At 54.7% G+C, this 14,458-nt stretch overlaps 1 protein-coding gene across 3 annotated transcripts in view; it reads right to left on the bottom strand.

The window, feature by feature from the left end:
• Positions 1-14,458, bottom strand: part of SPTB (spectrin beta, erythrocytic) — a 124,079-nt gene that overhangs the window by 5,078 nt on the left and 104,543 nt on the right. For 2 of the 3 annotated variants that reach the window (XM_049611448.1, XM_049611449.1), the window contains 8 exons: positions 13,555-13,759; positions 12,923-13,297; positions 11,205-11,449; positions 10,000-10,138; positions 9,444-9,528; positions 8,415-8,611; positions 8,057-8,106; positions 5,529-7,568 (listed from right to left, as the gene is read on the bottom strand). In XM_049611448.1, coding sequence (XP_049467405.1) covers positions 7,421-7,568; positions 8,057-8,106; positions 8,415-8,611; positions 9,444-9,528; positions 10,000-10,138; positions 11,205-11,449; positions 12,923-13,297; positions 13,555-13,759 — 1,444 coding nt within the window. In that variant the 3' untranslated portion in view covers positions 5,529-7,420. Of the gene's footprint in view, positions 1-5,528; positions 7,569-8,056; positions 8,107-8,414; positions 8,612-9,443; positions 9,529-9,999; positions 10,139-11,204; positions 11,450-12,922; positions 13,298-13,554; positions 13,760-14,458 lie in introns of those variants that run through there. The other variant, XM_049611450.1, reaches the window with a different exon arrangement.

Below are 14,458 nucleotides of genomic sequence, written 5' to 3'. Positions count from 1 at the left end.
TCCAGAATTAGAAAACCTGAGTTTTTATCACATTGTTAGGTCTTTCATCTTTTCCTTAGAGCCCCTTGAGCGCTGTGACTGGTTCACACTCCTCTTTACACATCTGCAGTACTTGTATGTTCAAGTGTCTGCAGTGAGCTAGCACCAGCCACAGGGATTTAGAGGCCTCAAAGCACTGCCTGGGTCATCTAGCAGGGTAGAAGGGCAAAGTTGGCAGGGATGAGCCTGGGAGCCTGGGTTTGGGCTTTTTCTTTGGACTCAATCAAGCCAACCTCTGACTTGGGTATAAAGGTTGGGAGGCGGATTATTAATGCAGAAGGTAAAGCCTCTTTCCACCCCCTACCTCTCCATCTGGCTGCACTGCTCTCCTTCATCCTGGGCCAGGGTGTTCCCTGCACCTGCCATGGGGTGTCAGAGAAGACCCTCTGCCACGTTTGCCTCTCAGCCTCTACCCTCCTAGGACTGGTTTTACTAGGCACTGTCTACATATTCTTCCTATACTTACATTCTCTTAACATTTCTGCACTGTCCTCTGAAAAAAAAAAAAAAAAAAAAAAAAAAAGGCAGATTTTTCCAGGACTGCCTCCCAACTTAATCTCAACCTTTCTTCTGCTTCCTCCTAATGAGTGCCTGACCCACATCCCCTAGCAGGTACGTACAATTCAGAGGACCTGGCCTGTGTGATCAAAAGTTAAATGGCCAGGTCACAGGTTTGTTTTAGAAAATGGGAGTTTCCAATGTATGCAAACATTTCTTCTGTGCCCTTGACTATTCATGTGGAATAGACTGCCCTGAAGGCCAAGGCTGAGAAGGAGCTGAGGGTGAGGGTGAGGGGTAGAAGTGTCTGGCGGCTGCTGGCTGCCTCCCAGGCCCAGAGCTGGCAGTGCTACTCTTCTGGGCTAAGGAAGGAGCCACAGATGAGAAAGATGGGGCGTGGTTTTGGCCAGAGGGACCTTCCTTTCCCAGGCTCCAGGAGGAAATCTTCGTGCTGTCTTCTAAAAGTTGGGGAAGGGAGGGGAGGTGGTGACCGTCGTCCTGCTGCTGCCCCCCAAAACCGTGCCATACTTTCATATGGAGATTCTGCCTTGCCCTACAGGGGAGGGGCTGTGGCCCAGAGCTGGCTACTTGTGTGGCTGTAGGGAGAGGCAGGTTCTGCCGACGAAGGGCCCTGGAGAGATGGTCTAAGAGTCCCTTCTGTCCTCTGTGTTGTAAGGTGGAAGGCCTGCTGCTTCAGCCCTTAGATCACAAGGAAGATGCACAGATTATAGCTACAGTGCTGAGGGTGCCTAGCCTGGAAACACCACCCACTGGAGCTGGGGACACTCAAAGAGGGGGACTGGAGGAAATTCTAGGTGTCAGGCTGGAGCAGCTGGGGAGTCTAGACTTTAAGTGGAGGTGACAGCCTGCAGGAGAATGGGCCAAGGTGGGGGCTGGGATATAGGAGGGTGCTGCCTGTAGCATGGAGGTTTGGGGAACAGGTGGGTGAAGCAGGGGCATCTGAGAGGAGGGCGTGTGAGCCAGCTGCTGGGATCATGATGTCAGAGGAGGGCAGGGGGCAGGCAGCATTGGCTGCTGGTAGGGGACATCAGGGGAGGAAAGGCACAGGCAGGAGAGGCTTTTAGGATCTCTCAGGATTGCAGTCAAACGGAGAGGCCCCGGTTCCCGACTGGCAGGAAACAGCCACCTTTTCAGGGTCTTTTCAGCTTGACTTTTTAGCATATTGCCTTCCTAGGAAGCTGGCTTGGGTAGGGGAAGTAGGCAGAGCCTTGAGGGTCTTCTCCACAAAGGAGGCTCAAGAATGGGAGAAGAAGGGGGACAAGATGGGTACATTTCTGCTCTGGACTAAAGGAGATGGAGGCGTGCTTCCATGCCCGGCCGGGGGTGTAGAAGACAGCAGACAGACAACTAACACTCCAGTCCCTGGGAGAAAAATAACCTGGCCTGTGACCACAGGGTGTTTTGGAGTTTCTAGAAGATGCTCAGTGAGCCCAGATGTATTAACAAGCAAGGAAACGCAAGTGAGGGGGCTTGTCCCTAAAGGAGATACTGATAAGTGAGAACCAGGGTGTGAGGGTGCACCCAGGAAGAGGCCATTCCTCCTTGTGATGCGATCGTCTTGCCTGCTGATCTCACGGCAGGGACTCAGCCCAGAGTGTATACGCAGGGGTATCTAGGGAGAGATGCTCCAGGAAGGCTGGTTTGGGAGGGCTCTGGCAATGGGTGTTAGAATTCACATGGAGGATGCTTCATTTAAGAAGATGAAGGACTGTAGTGAGGGACAGACAAAAAATGAAGACTGGAAATAATCTACTAGGTGCCAGATGTTCCACCTACATTCTCTCTTCCAATCCTCACAGTCTGAGGCAAGTATCATCCCTATCCGATTTTACAGATTCGGAAAAGTGGGGTCAGGGAGGAGTAACTTGTTCAGCCGCACATCTAGTGAGCGAGGAGTTGAAGCAGAGCTGTCTGGTCCCTTCCTCCTACGGAATCCTGCTGCAGAAGGGGCGGGGTACTGTTGCTCCAGAGGAGAGCACCTACCAATGTGGTTCCTGCTCTACATTTGTAAGACGAGTCAGAAAACACCTGAACGGGCCAGAAGAGGGGCTTGGTGCTGGACGACACCTACTGCTGGATGCCTTAGGCAACCAAGTCGTGCTTCAACTGGGGTGGGGGGAAGCTGGCCACTTCTGCAGCCGAGAATTGCACTCTCCCCCAGTGTCTGATGTCTGGATGCTTGTCCTCTGGGTAAGGGGAGGGAAGGACTGTGGGCAGGCAGGTTGGGAAGACTGTTCAGAAGACAACTGTTTACAAGAGAAGAAAAAGATTGTTGAGTTGAGAGCAGCCAAAGAAATCAAGAGATGGGAAGTCAGGGCGAGCAGAGACAAATGCCTCCAGAGGGAAGGCAGGAGCAGCTGGGGTGGAGAGATGGGATGAGCCCTCAGTCCATCTGAGATGACAACTGGGAAACCAGGGAAGATGACAGGAGGAGCCACCAGGTGAAGTGAGGGGAAAGGAGAGGGGAGTGTGCAGGGCCCCCTCAAACAGGGAGGGGAGGACCTGGTCCACCGCCCTCGTGGATGGGAGGCTTCCTTGGGAGCGGTCTTCACCATTCCTACCACCGGCTCTTCCGGGCCTGCCCTGGAGAAGCTGGTGGCTCCTCCATCCTGCTGTGATTCGGAAAGACTAAAAAGAGTTAGAAGATGCCCCCCCCCCCTCCAGATCTTACACCCAGTGGTCAAGTTGGCAGCTTCAAACCCCTTTTCTGAGATGCCTCCAATGTTAACGGAGTTCCGTCCTGAGTCCATCAGTATCTGGGATGCTCTGAAACACAGCTTGGAAGGAAGAATGCAGAGGCAGCCTTTGGAGCAGCCAGGCCAGGAAGATCACATGTGGCCACAGCATGGAAAGCTGGGCACACCCAGTGGTGGACACAGGTCCAGAAAGAGCCTGGAGTATCAGGGTGCAGTGCCAGACTGTAGGCAGACCCCTCCCCACCGCCCCCCACACCCACTGATTCAGGCATCCTGGGGAGACAGGGCCACGCCCAGGTTTAGGGGAAAACAGAGACCTTTCCAGGTCCCTTCTGCTCATTAGGAACAAATAGGATTCGCACAGGCTGAAAAATGCCTGAAGCAGCAAGCAGTTCCTTTGGGCCTCACGGGGCGGGGAGAAAGGACTGGAACACTTGCTCAGGCAAGAAGAGACACAGCTGCTCCACACATCCCCACATCCCTTCCATCCAAGGACGTGGAGCCTGGCCTCTGGTTGCTGATTACAGCTTCAGGTTGCCTGCCAGGAGGGCTGTTCTGAGGAGAGCTTGGGGGGTGGGGGGTGGGGGTAAGGGCGACAGCTGCTGGAGCCAGCCAGGCACCTTCTGAAAGGTATGCCCACTCAGCTCCTGGGGCACGTCCCTCCCATTTCCAAGCGCTGGTTACTGCCCTCAAGCTACAGCAACCTCTGAAATTCTGGAAGGGAGAGGCGAGGGACCTAGACTCCCCACATTTACCCCTAATGAGATGCCCGTCCTCTCCCAGGCAGCCAGCTGCAGGCAGTCTTGGAAGGTCATGGTAAGAGTGACGTCTGTGAGCTGCACTTGGGTAAGAATCTTTCCTGACAACCTGATGAAGGGACCTGATAATGACCAGCACCCAGCAGTTGCTTTCCAGAGTAGCCTCAAGTTCCAGAGGCTGACAGGGCACGACCACATGGTGAACACTGAAGACTGCCTCTTTCTTGTTGTCACAGCCCTTCAGAGCACCAGTACCTCTCAGGGATGCCATTCACATTGTCACAGCTGTCCCGTTGGGAGAATTCCTCAAGCAGGCCCCAATTCCCACCCCAAAGCCAAGAACTGGATGCCATGCACAGAAGACATCCCAGCACTGTTGGCTGGGACCTTTAAGCCTGGAGTGATCTGAAATGACCTGGATCCTCTGCAGTACCATTTTCCCCCGTGAAATCAATCACAACCTTTCAACAATCAACACCTCCCTGCAGATGCACTGGGGATTCTGAGGCACCCAGGGCCTGGGAGATGAGAATGCTTAGCAAGAACCCCAGGCCCTTCCCACAGCCACCCCCAGGATGAAGGGACACATACAGGCAGGGGGTACTGGGGTGACAGTGCCAGGCACTGAGAGGAAGGGGAACGCTCAGCCTGCTGCCAGGCCCCCATCCAGTGCCCCGGGGCCATCTTCAGGGCATAGACTTTGGCAGGAGCTGAGGCCCAACCCTGCCTCTCTTTCCCAAGCCAAGGACAAAGGCAAATACCCCAGCCCTTTGCCTCTTCTTTCCCATCCAGCCTCATACCAGCTAGCACCTGACAAGCTAACAGGCTCCTTAGAATTAAGGATGGGACCAGAGGAAAGTGGGGAAACCCATCTCTCCCAGCCCCTCCCCTTATTTAAGTATATTGTTGATATACAGGAACGTTCTGGACTTTCTGCAATCCCAAAGAGGGCTTTATAAGGGTGAGGAGACCCAGGACAATTAGGTGGTTTGTATAAAATCATACAGGAAGGTTCTAGCAGCATTAAGGACTAGAACCCAATGTCCTGACTTCCACTCCAGAAGTTTTGGCTTTTGTGATACCTTATTTTTTTCTGCTTGGCCTCACGCACACACTTACATACTTACCTGTATGAAAGGACCAGATGTTTTTACCAGAACGTGCTCTGATGTGGAAAGGTGGTGAGGGAGGCAATCAATTGTACAATGATGTATTTGAGGAAAAGATGGACGTGGAATGCACTCCAGTCCGTGTGTGTATCTGCGTGTGCTTTTGCAAACACCTGGAAAGGGGGGGTACCGAGCTGGGGCCTGCAGGGTGGCCACCCGTGGTGCGTAGCAGGTGTCTGGTCCACTCCCATCTGTTCCCCCAAGCAGGAAGCCAGCATGCACTAGTGATGGGTTTCACATAAAGCAGCACCACATGGATCGATTCTACAGGGCACCCACACCAGACCACACACATGGGACAGCGTGAGAGCCACCCTAACCCAGGCCCGGCCGGGGAGAAGGCTCAGCACACTGCCAGCCCTTCCTGGGAGAGGCCAGTGGTTTCTGAAAAGGTGTCCCAGCCTGTGTGGGACCCATTTTCCTCTCTTCTCATATCAAAGACCGACTGGGTATCACACCCTCCCTTGGAGTTTTGTAGATCCTCATAAAACCCAACAAAGGGCTCAGAAAGGAGAAGCGGCAGGAAATTTGTTTCCATGAGGCCTCAGGCCTGGTATTCACTTGATTTGCCATCTGGATTCTTCCTGTAGCAAACACAGGCATCCTCCCATTTGACGGAGTGGCTGGCTCTTGGGAAGGGTCTCAGATGTGGGTTCGTTCCCACCTTCCAGAGATACTCAGGTCCAAGCAGGTTTTATTCCCCCAAACCCAGGGACATTCAGGTGTTGGATGGAGGCAGCTCTGACGCACACGTAATTACATTTGCACAGACGTACATGACACAGACAATGGAGTTGCTCAGGTGGCCACAAAGGAGCCCACAGACCGGGGACACCACTGCACGTAAAGACACACAGGGACGCACAGCCGAAGCACAGGAGGTGCCGGACAGTCCCAGCCCCAGTGTCCACAGTTCGGGCAGCCCTCAAGTTCTCTCTCCTTCCGGCGGGGGCTGTTTCAGGCAAAAGGGGCTGGGACCAAGTCCGCCAGAGATCCCACATGCGGTGATGGGAGCTTCAGAGGGCACTTCTGGGAAGGACCCTCCATTGGGAGCCCAGGAATGCCCTCTGCTGGACATGAAGGGCTGGTGCAGCTCAGAAAGGGACTCCGGCCAGGCTGGAGGCAGCAGAGGGAGCTCAGAGTGTGGAAGAGTGTGTGAGTGTGAGTGTGTGTGGCTCTCAGGGGTGTGAGAAGGGCTGACAGACCTGACAGGGATTGTGCACAGGAAATAATCACTGTATGTGCATTTTTCTGGGGTGGTGCACGTATCAGAAATTTCCACCTAGAATGCCAATTTCCCTTAAAGGTTCAGGCAAGCTTTACCGGGCAACTAGAGAGGTGGGGTGCATGCATTGGTGAGCCATGCAAGGCACGTGCCGAAGTCTTGTCTTCTTCTCCGCCGCTCCCCAGGGCATTTCTCCAAAACCTAGGTTACAGCCTTACCCGGCTCCCGGTACAGACACCCTGGGTCTTTTCAGCTTATGGACCTATTCCTTCCTGAAGACTTGTGCCCCAAGCCTCCAGCAGCTGGTTTGTCTTGGACCCTCCCAACACCTCCGTCAGCCAGGACTCTGATGCACCCTACTTTCCTACAAGTTTGGGGGACTGGCCCTGTGACCCAGAAGCCCTGGTGCTCTCCTTCAGTCCTGCACAGCTCCTTGAAGTCTGTTCCTGCTTCAGAGCCAGCTCCATATCCAAACTCACTGACTCACAGGCATCAGGCCTGGGAGCAGCAAAGGGAAGGAGGCTCTGTGTAGGAGGGAGGGATCTGCTAGAGGGTGGCTGTCCCCGCTCCACTGCCCTATATGTCTGTGGCTGGCGCAGGCGGGATCAGATGGTCTATTTGTGCATGTGAGAGAGAGAGAGAGAGAGAGAGTGTGTGTGTGTGTGTGTGTGTGTGTGTGCACATGTGCGTGTTCAGGGCCTACTGTGTGAAGGATGGACTGAGAGGGAAAATGGGAAAAAGAATGATGTGTAAAAATAAACCTTCCCTGGATAAACTGTTTCCCCTAATGTAGATGGTGATGTATTTATACAATAAAATTTATTAGACTAGATAATACCAAACTAATAGAGTCATATGAGTGGGCGGGCATGTCAGTTTCTTCTGGGTTGAAGGAAGGAGGCCAATTATTCTAGAGATTAAGGAAACCTAAGTTAAAAAGGAAGACTGATCTGAAGGAGGAGTCTGGAAGGCTGGGTGGTGTGCGCCTGTCCTCGCCTTCTGCCTCGGCTGAGCCTAGTAGGGATGAGCAGGTTCTGGCAGCAATGACTCCCAGGAACCAGACAAACCAGACAGGAAACTGACCGGGGATGTCCTCTCGGTGGCTGCGCGATGCGGACCTCGGGGAGCCTCCCCTGCTGTCTCGCCTTCCTCCTCTTGAGGCCTAGAGAGGACACAGCCCCTCTTTAGAAACCACCTCCCTGAGGCCGATGCCTACCCCCAAGGCACACACATCAGCTATCTCCTGGTCCAGGCCTCCTGGCAACAGGCACTTAGCAAGGAGCTGCTTAATCTGAAGAGTTATGGCAGATACTTCAGAAATGGACATGGTCGTGCACAAAATGGCCTCTCAGGCACGTGTGCAGGTGGTGCCCAGAGCAGGGGAGGTGATTCTTCAGCAGCCACTGCTCTCTACCCATTTCTGCCTGTACCCCTAGATTCGAGGGAAACAAAAGCTCCTCTCTGCCTTTAAGCTACAGACACTCCAGATTTCTCTGGCTAGTGGCCCAGGTGTGAGAGGTCACATGTGCACTGTTAAAACATCAGGGGGCCTGTTTCTGATTAAAAAAGTACCCTCCCTCTCCCTTCCCATCCATCCTCCTTGGCAGAATGCTCCTGCTGGGTCTACCGCCTGGCCCTCGCCATACTTACCCAGGCTCCTCCTCAGGTCTCTCTGGGGTCTGGCGTTCTTTTAGCTCAAGCTAGGGGAAGAAAAAGGCCCAGAGTATCAGAGCAGTCACAGAGAAGAGCTTGCCGTTAGGCCAACTTTCTCTACAGATGGCTCCCAATACACCTGGTGTTTGTTCCTTTTGAAAATACTTACCCCTTTTGCCTTTCACATTCAAAAGTACTTTCTACCTCTCCCATTTCCTTCCCACTCTCCCCCTTGCCAAGCCTCTTACACTGTCCATGGGTGCCTAATAATGGGCTCAGAGTTCTTGACTTGAGATAACCACCTCCCCCCCAGGGGTGGCTGCTGAGAGCCTCCCAGCGCCCGTTCCCAGCTCACCGTAGTGGGCTTCTCCAGGGCCGCAAAGCGCTCCGCCCAGCTGGCTGTGGATTTCTCAAAGGCTTCATGCCTCTTGATAAGCTTTTCCACACTATCCACCGTGTGTCCAAAGTCCCGGCTGGCCAGGTAGGGCTCCTGGGCGATCAACCACGCTTCGGCCACAGAGGCGTCCCTCGAGAACTGGCACACTTCCAGTACTGCCACGGGGAACAAGCCACAGATACCCCCACAAGGCCCAGGGGCCTGTTAGCACCCAATGGGGGGCTGCTCAGCAGACAGAGAGCTAGCGGTCAGGCAGGAGGCCCGCACGGGTGCCGGTGAATTACGCGGACACCCTGCTCCGTGGTGACCTGCGCCAGAAACCACTCTATCCCCACGCCACACCAGGCCCCTTCCTCATCTCTACCCAGAGTTACATTTGAAAAACACGTTAATCAGAACTCGAATTTGAAAACAAAATGTAATTTAGAGGTCTCCTCTTCAGGAGCAGCCTTTTGCCCTGAACACCCTCTCTTCCCAGCCCGCGGCTATCTCACATAATCATGCACAAGCAGCCATGGGCCCTTGTAGGCCTTCCTGGCTTGTGCGTGCCTCCTCCCTGAGTGGCAGGGTTTTCCACCTCTCCTGTCGCCAGCTGAGGAGGACAGAGCTCTTTCTGTGCCTGACACGCCTCAGATCAAACATGCAGGAAGCTCTAGAGCCTTACCCCGTGACCACCCCCCACCCCCAGATTACAGCTCTACAGGGACACCAGCCTGGGACGAGGCGGCAGCACCTTCCCAGCTCAGGTTCTACCCAGACCTGGGCGAGCCCGAGGGTGAGCAGGGAGAAGGCATGCTGGCGAGTGAGAGGTGGGCTTCCAGCAGCCTGTCCACACAGGTCTGTGTGGACCCCAGAACCTTGCAGATGAGTGGTGCTGCAGGGGGCGGGGGCTCATCTCCAGGCAGTGAAAGTCACCCCTCTGTGCCCCTACCTCAGCAGGCATCTGCACCCCCTCCCCCGCAGGTTCTGGGTCCCAGAGGTACTCACACATGCGGAGCCGCTCCCAGCGGGCCTCCCACCTCTCGTTCATCTCCTTCCTCCTGTAGAGCACCTGCTTCAGTTTCTCGCTGATCTGGGGGAAGGAAGGGAGAATCACTCAGGCTTTGGGAAACCTTTCCCCTGTCTGGGATGGTATGCAAATGGATCCTGCAAAGCATGCTGGGTTTGGTCACATGGATCTGGCTTCAAGTCTGGCCCTGCCACGTGCCAGCTGTGCAACCCTGGGCAAGTTACTTAACCTCTCTGAGGCACATGTGCCTCACCCTAGGAAATGGGTGTTGCCAATCCCACATGTGTGCATGTCATGGTTGGTTAGGCGGGTTGTGAGACTGCTCTCCACTGCTAAGCTGCCAACCTTGGATGGGTTTGGTGAGGCTCTAATCCCTGGGCCTGCACACAGCCCTGATGCTCCATGAGTGAAAGAAAGAGGAGTCTCCTCAGAGAAACCATGGCCCCCAGCACCTTCCCCAGGAAGCTGTCTGGCCCAGCAAGAGTGAGGGCAAGGACACGGAGGGGCTCATCTTCACCCCACTGTCCTTCTCACCTCCTCCGAGGCCTGGTGCTGCCTCTGCAGCAGGGACTCGCCCAGCTCCAGGCAGGCGCTAAAGTTCTTGCTCCGGGTTTCAATCTCTGCCTTGATGCCCTGGTGATACTTCATGAGCAGCTCCACCGAGGAGACGTCCCTGGGGAAGGGGGTAGGGTCAGGAATCGAGGAGGGAGTTTGGGGGAAGAAGGAAACTCTGGGTGACTCTGGCCTGCCTGATGCCAAGTCCTGACTGGAGAGGGCCACCCCCTGCCTGCCTGAGAGTCTGAACACACTTCCTCCTCTCTCTCTGGGCAGCCTAGCCCCAGCAGGAACACTGATGCCCTGGTGTCTGCCGTTGGTCAGTTGGCATGGGATAGGCGGGGGATTTGGGAACCCCCAAAGAAGCCTGAGAACATTATTTGACAACAAAAAGGAATAAAGTACCGACACATCCTACAACATGGATGAACCTTAGAAAGATTGTGCCAGGTGAAAGAAGCCAATCATGAAAGACCACATAATGTAGAATTCCTTTTCTATGAGCAGTCTAGTATAGGCAAATCTAGAGAGACAGAAAGCAGATTCGTGGTCGCCAGGGGCTGGGGGAGGAGGAAATCATGGGGTGATGACTGCCAAAGAGTACAGGGTCTCTTTTAGGGGTGATGAAAATCTTCTAAACTTGGATTGTAGTGATGGTTGCAAAAAAACCCCCTGGATGGGGCACTTTAAAAGGCTGAATTATACGGTATGTGAGTTACTCCAGGGTAACAATGTTAAATATAAAGGCTTGGCCATCAGGATGGGCACCCTAGGACACAGGGACAGAGGTGGGCTGGTGACCATTGCCTTTCATGGACAATGAGCTCCTTCCTGAGCTCCCCAGCCCAGCACTGGGGGGAAGAGTGCACAGTCTCGGACCTGCCCAGCTTCGGGTACGTGAAGTGCTTTTTTTCACTGACAGCTGTGGTCCTCGCCCTGCCGTCAGATCTGAATGGCAGAGGTCCTCCTCGCCACTCTCAGGGCTCCCTTCACTCTGAAGTGCTTGGTCCCCCCCACTAGAAGCTGAGCCACTCAGTTTCTGCCCAGGCCCAGCCTCAGGTGCCCCCACAGTCCAAGACTGTCTCTCCAAGGAGGAGTAGTGCCCCGAGGGCAGCACACTGGTCCGCCAGCCTCTGGGACCAAGTGGCTGAGGAGAGGGGCTGCCTTGAGGACGTCCCCCTTACCTGGGCCTCTCCTGGGTCTCAATCTGCCGGATGATGCCCTCCATCCAGGAGAGGAGGTCTCGGACCATGCTCAAGAAGCGGAATTTGTCTGCCGTGTCCACCAGCTGGGTACGGCGTCCCGCACAGGCGTCGAGCAGTGCTTGCCACGCAGCAGACACCTCCTGCTCCTTGTTCTGGATGGCATCTGCTTTTTCCCCAGCGTATGCTGTCTGCAGGCGGGTGGCCACGTCCTGGAACTGCTGTACCTGTGGTCGGGCGAAATTGGACGTTGTTCTCCAGAAAGACGTGTCTTGGGCCTCTGATGGGCAAGGGCAAGGGATCTGTCTCCTCCTGGTCTCCCTCCCCAGGGCTCTTCTAGAAGGCAAGATCTTCAGCCTCCCACCAACACTGGGGGAAAAGGCACCTTGTTTTGGCCTCTATGGACCCATGCCATCCCTGGGGCTTTGAGGAGGATACAGGAGTGGAAGGGACCCTATGCCCTTTGATCTCCCTAGAATTAATGGGAGTAACTATGTGCCAGGCACTGTTCTAAACATTTTATTTATTACTTTCTTAATCTTTACAACCATCTCATGAAAGAGGTACTATTGTGATCCCTGGTTTCGAGACGAGGAAACTGAGGCACAGGGAGGCTTGGTGACTGGCCTGAGGTCATTCACACTAGAAGAGGGGTGCAGACTGGGGGTATGCTCCTGAGTTCCTGTTCTTAACCACTCAGCATGCTGCCTCTCTGAGGAAGGGGCTGTACCGGACCCCCTGTCTGAGGCCAGTCCCAGCACAATGAAGCCTTATTCCTGAGACTTCAGCAGGCTGTGCCCACCTCAGGGGCTCTGGCATCCACAAGGCACAAGAGCCTCATGACAGACCCCATCTCCAGCTGGACAAATTCCTGGGAGGTCCTCTCTTGGGTGAACCAGGGCCCAACCTGCCTTGGCATCCCATCCCTGAACCCTGATGGGTGGGTGCAGGATTCCATAGCTAGCCTCTCTCCCAGTCTCTCTGGAAGGCTGCTGAGGCCCTGGCATTAAGATCCTTTGCTCTCACCCTTTCAATCACATCAAGTTCTGTGGAGCCCTATGGACCTTCAGAGGTGCCTTGGAGGCCTTCCAGTGATGGGAAGAGGGGGGTCTAAGCAGATCTTGGGGTCCCTCCAGCTCCCATAGAGAAAGACCAAACAGCCTGGTGGCTGAGGGCATGGTGTCTACAGCCAGACTGCCAGGATCTGAATCTTGGCTCCACTGTTGATCTATGTGTTCCCAGCCAACTTGTTCACTCTCTCTATGCCTTGCTTTCCTCATCTATAAAATGCAGATAATGTTAGAAGCTACTTCAGGGGGTGGCAATGAGGATTCAGTGCCTAAATAGATTGCTTATACCCATACTGGTGCTAGAAAAGGAACATACATATATGCTCGCTCGTAACACTGTTATACGACCAGAGAAAGAACATTTTAAGGTATGTTTTGCGTTGGGCTTTTCTGAAGATTCAGTTTGAAGAACTACTTCTGAAGCTAAGGAATGTCTGAAAGCCGCAGCTCCCTGCCTTTTTGCCCCGAGCTGTTGCCTTTCTTAGGAGGTGAAATTTCCTGGTGTCCATTCTAGAGGTTTCACCTCTAGAAGCCAGAGAGGCCTCGACGCCCCCGGGGGCCTGGTCATGGGGAAGATGTGAAAGGCAGGTCCCTGGAGCCTGCAGGTGGGCAGCAAGGGACAGAAGGCACCTGCAAGCCCAGCATCTGCAGCTCCCGCTCAAAGGCAGTGTGCACCCGGTGGAAAGACTCGGCAGTGCTGGCGTCCAGCCCCACATCCTCGGGCAGCTCACGGTGCTTCTCATCGATGAGGCCCAGGATCTCGGCGCCCGTGTAGAAGTAGCGGTGCAGGTCATGGGAGGCGGCCAGCAGCTGCATGCGCGTGTCGATGAGCTCTAGCAGGTCCGCCCACATCTCGTTCAGCCCATCCTTCCACTCGGCGATGGTGGCCGCTTCGCTATGGCCTGCGTCGATGAGCCGCTCGATGATGATGTTCACGTTGTCCACCCGTTCCTGCCCAATCGCCCCGGTCTCCCGGGCAAAGTCCCGGAACTTGTCCCGGAGGAGCTGGACACGGGGTAAACAGAAACGTGGTTATGGGGCTCAGGGGTGGGGTGGTGTCATCACCCCAGCTGCAGACTTTCTTGAGTGGCAGCCAGAGCACCTGGAGCCACAGTCCCACACCTGCCCAGGGCAGCCTGAGTCCACAGTGGTGTCTGCATCTCCGGGTAGCAGTGTGTGCGCGTGCGCGTGTGCGCCCGGAGTGACCGCTCCTGCAACTATGGCATTCGAGGAAGACAGAGAAAGCAGTTGTGAGTACTCACAGTGACATGGTCAAAGTCTTGCCCCATTTCAAGGGAAGAGGCCATCCGCTCCTTTTCCGTAATCCACTGCTCCAAGTCATCCGCCTCCCTCTTCAGCTGGAACAGGTGGTACATGTTCTCCAGCTTCCGCCTGCGCTCCTCCGCCATGTCCTTCAGCCCTGCATACTGCTTGTCCACCTGCCCCTGAAGCCGGATGATCTGTTCCCTGGAATCCAAAACAAGAAAGCACTCAGAGATGGAGGCAGAGAGCCCAGAGCAGCTAGTGCAGGGGAGCTGATGTACTCCTCCCACCTGTGGCAGGGATACATGGGGAGGGAAGGCAGGAGAAATGACAGCAGCTTTCCCTGGGGAAGTGCCGGGGAGAAAAAAAGAACCATCCCTTAGACCAGAATGCCTCAAGGTGCCTCCCACCATTATCCATCACCCAGGGAAGCTTAGAGAGACAAAAAAGAAGCCCCTCCATATTCCTCCAAGGAGGCTGAAGGAGCAGCACTGTGAGCGGGCTCCAGCACCAGCAGGGAGGGGCCTGTGGTCCCAAGCGCTCAATCCCTGGGGCTCCCCTGAGAGATGCTGCGGTGGATGCTGAAACCCCACAGCGGTGTATGCCCTGTGGGCAGCCGAGGACAGGGCTGAGCCCGGGGTGGGAGGTGCAGCCTGAGGTGTGCAACCCAGTGGGCCCCCATCTGTGCAGAACCAACTAGATGGGTGTCGGTTTTCTACCTTCATGCCCACACAATGATTTTGCTGAGACACTGTGAGATCCTGAAGTATCCTCTGGACCATAAAGAGAAAAGCGAAGTTACTCTTCAGTGTCTCTTAGCATAATCTAACTCTACGAAAGATTAGGTCTCTTGGTTCACCAAGAGGGGAGTTTTGCTATTGCATTTTCTGATCTTTTTGCAAA

The sequence above is a fragment of the Panthera uncia genome, assembly GCF_023721935.1.
Source record: "Panthera uncia isolate 11264 chromosome B3 unlocalized genomic scaffold, Puncia_PCG_1.0 HiC_scaffold_1, whole genome shotgun sequence".
Lineage (NCBI taxonomy): Eukaryota > Metazoa > Chordata > Mammalia > Carnivora > Felidae > Panthera > Panthera uncia.
Note: the sequence above shows the minus strand (reverse complement) of the source record. Positions and strands in the feature narration are given on the sequence as shown.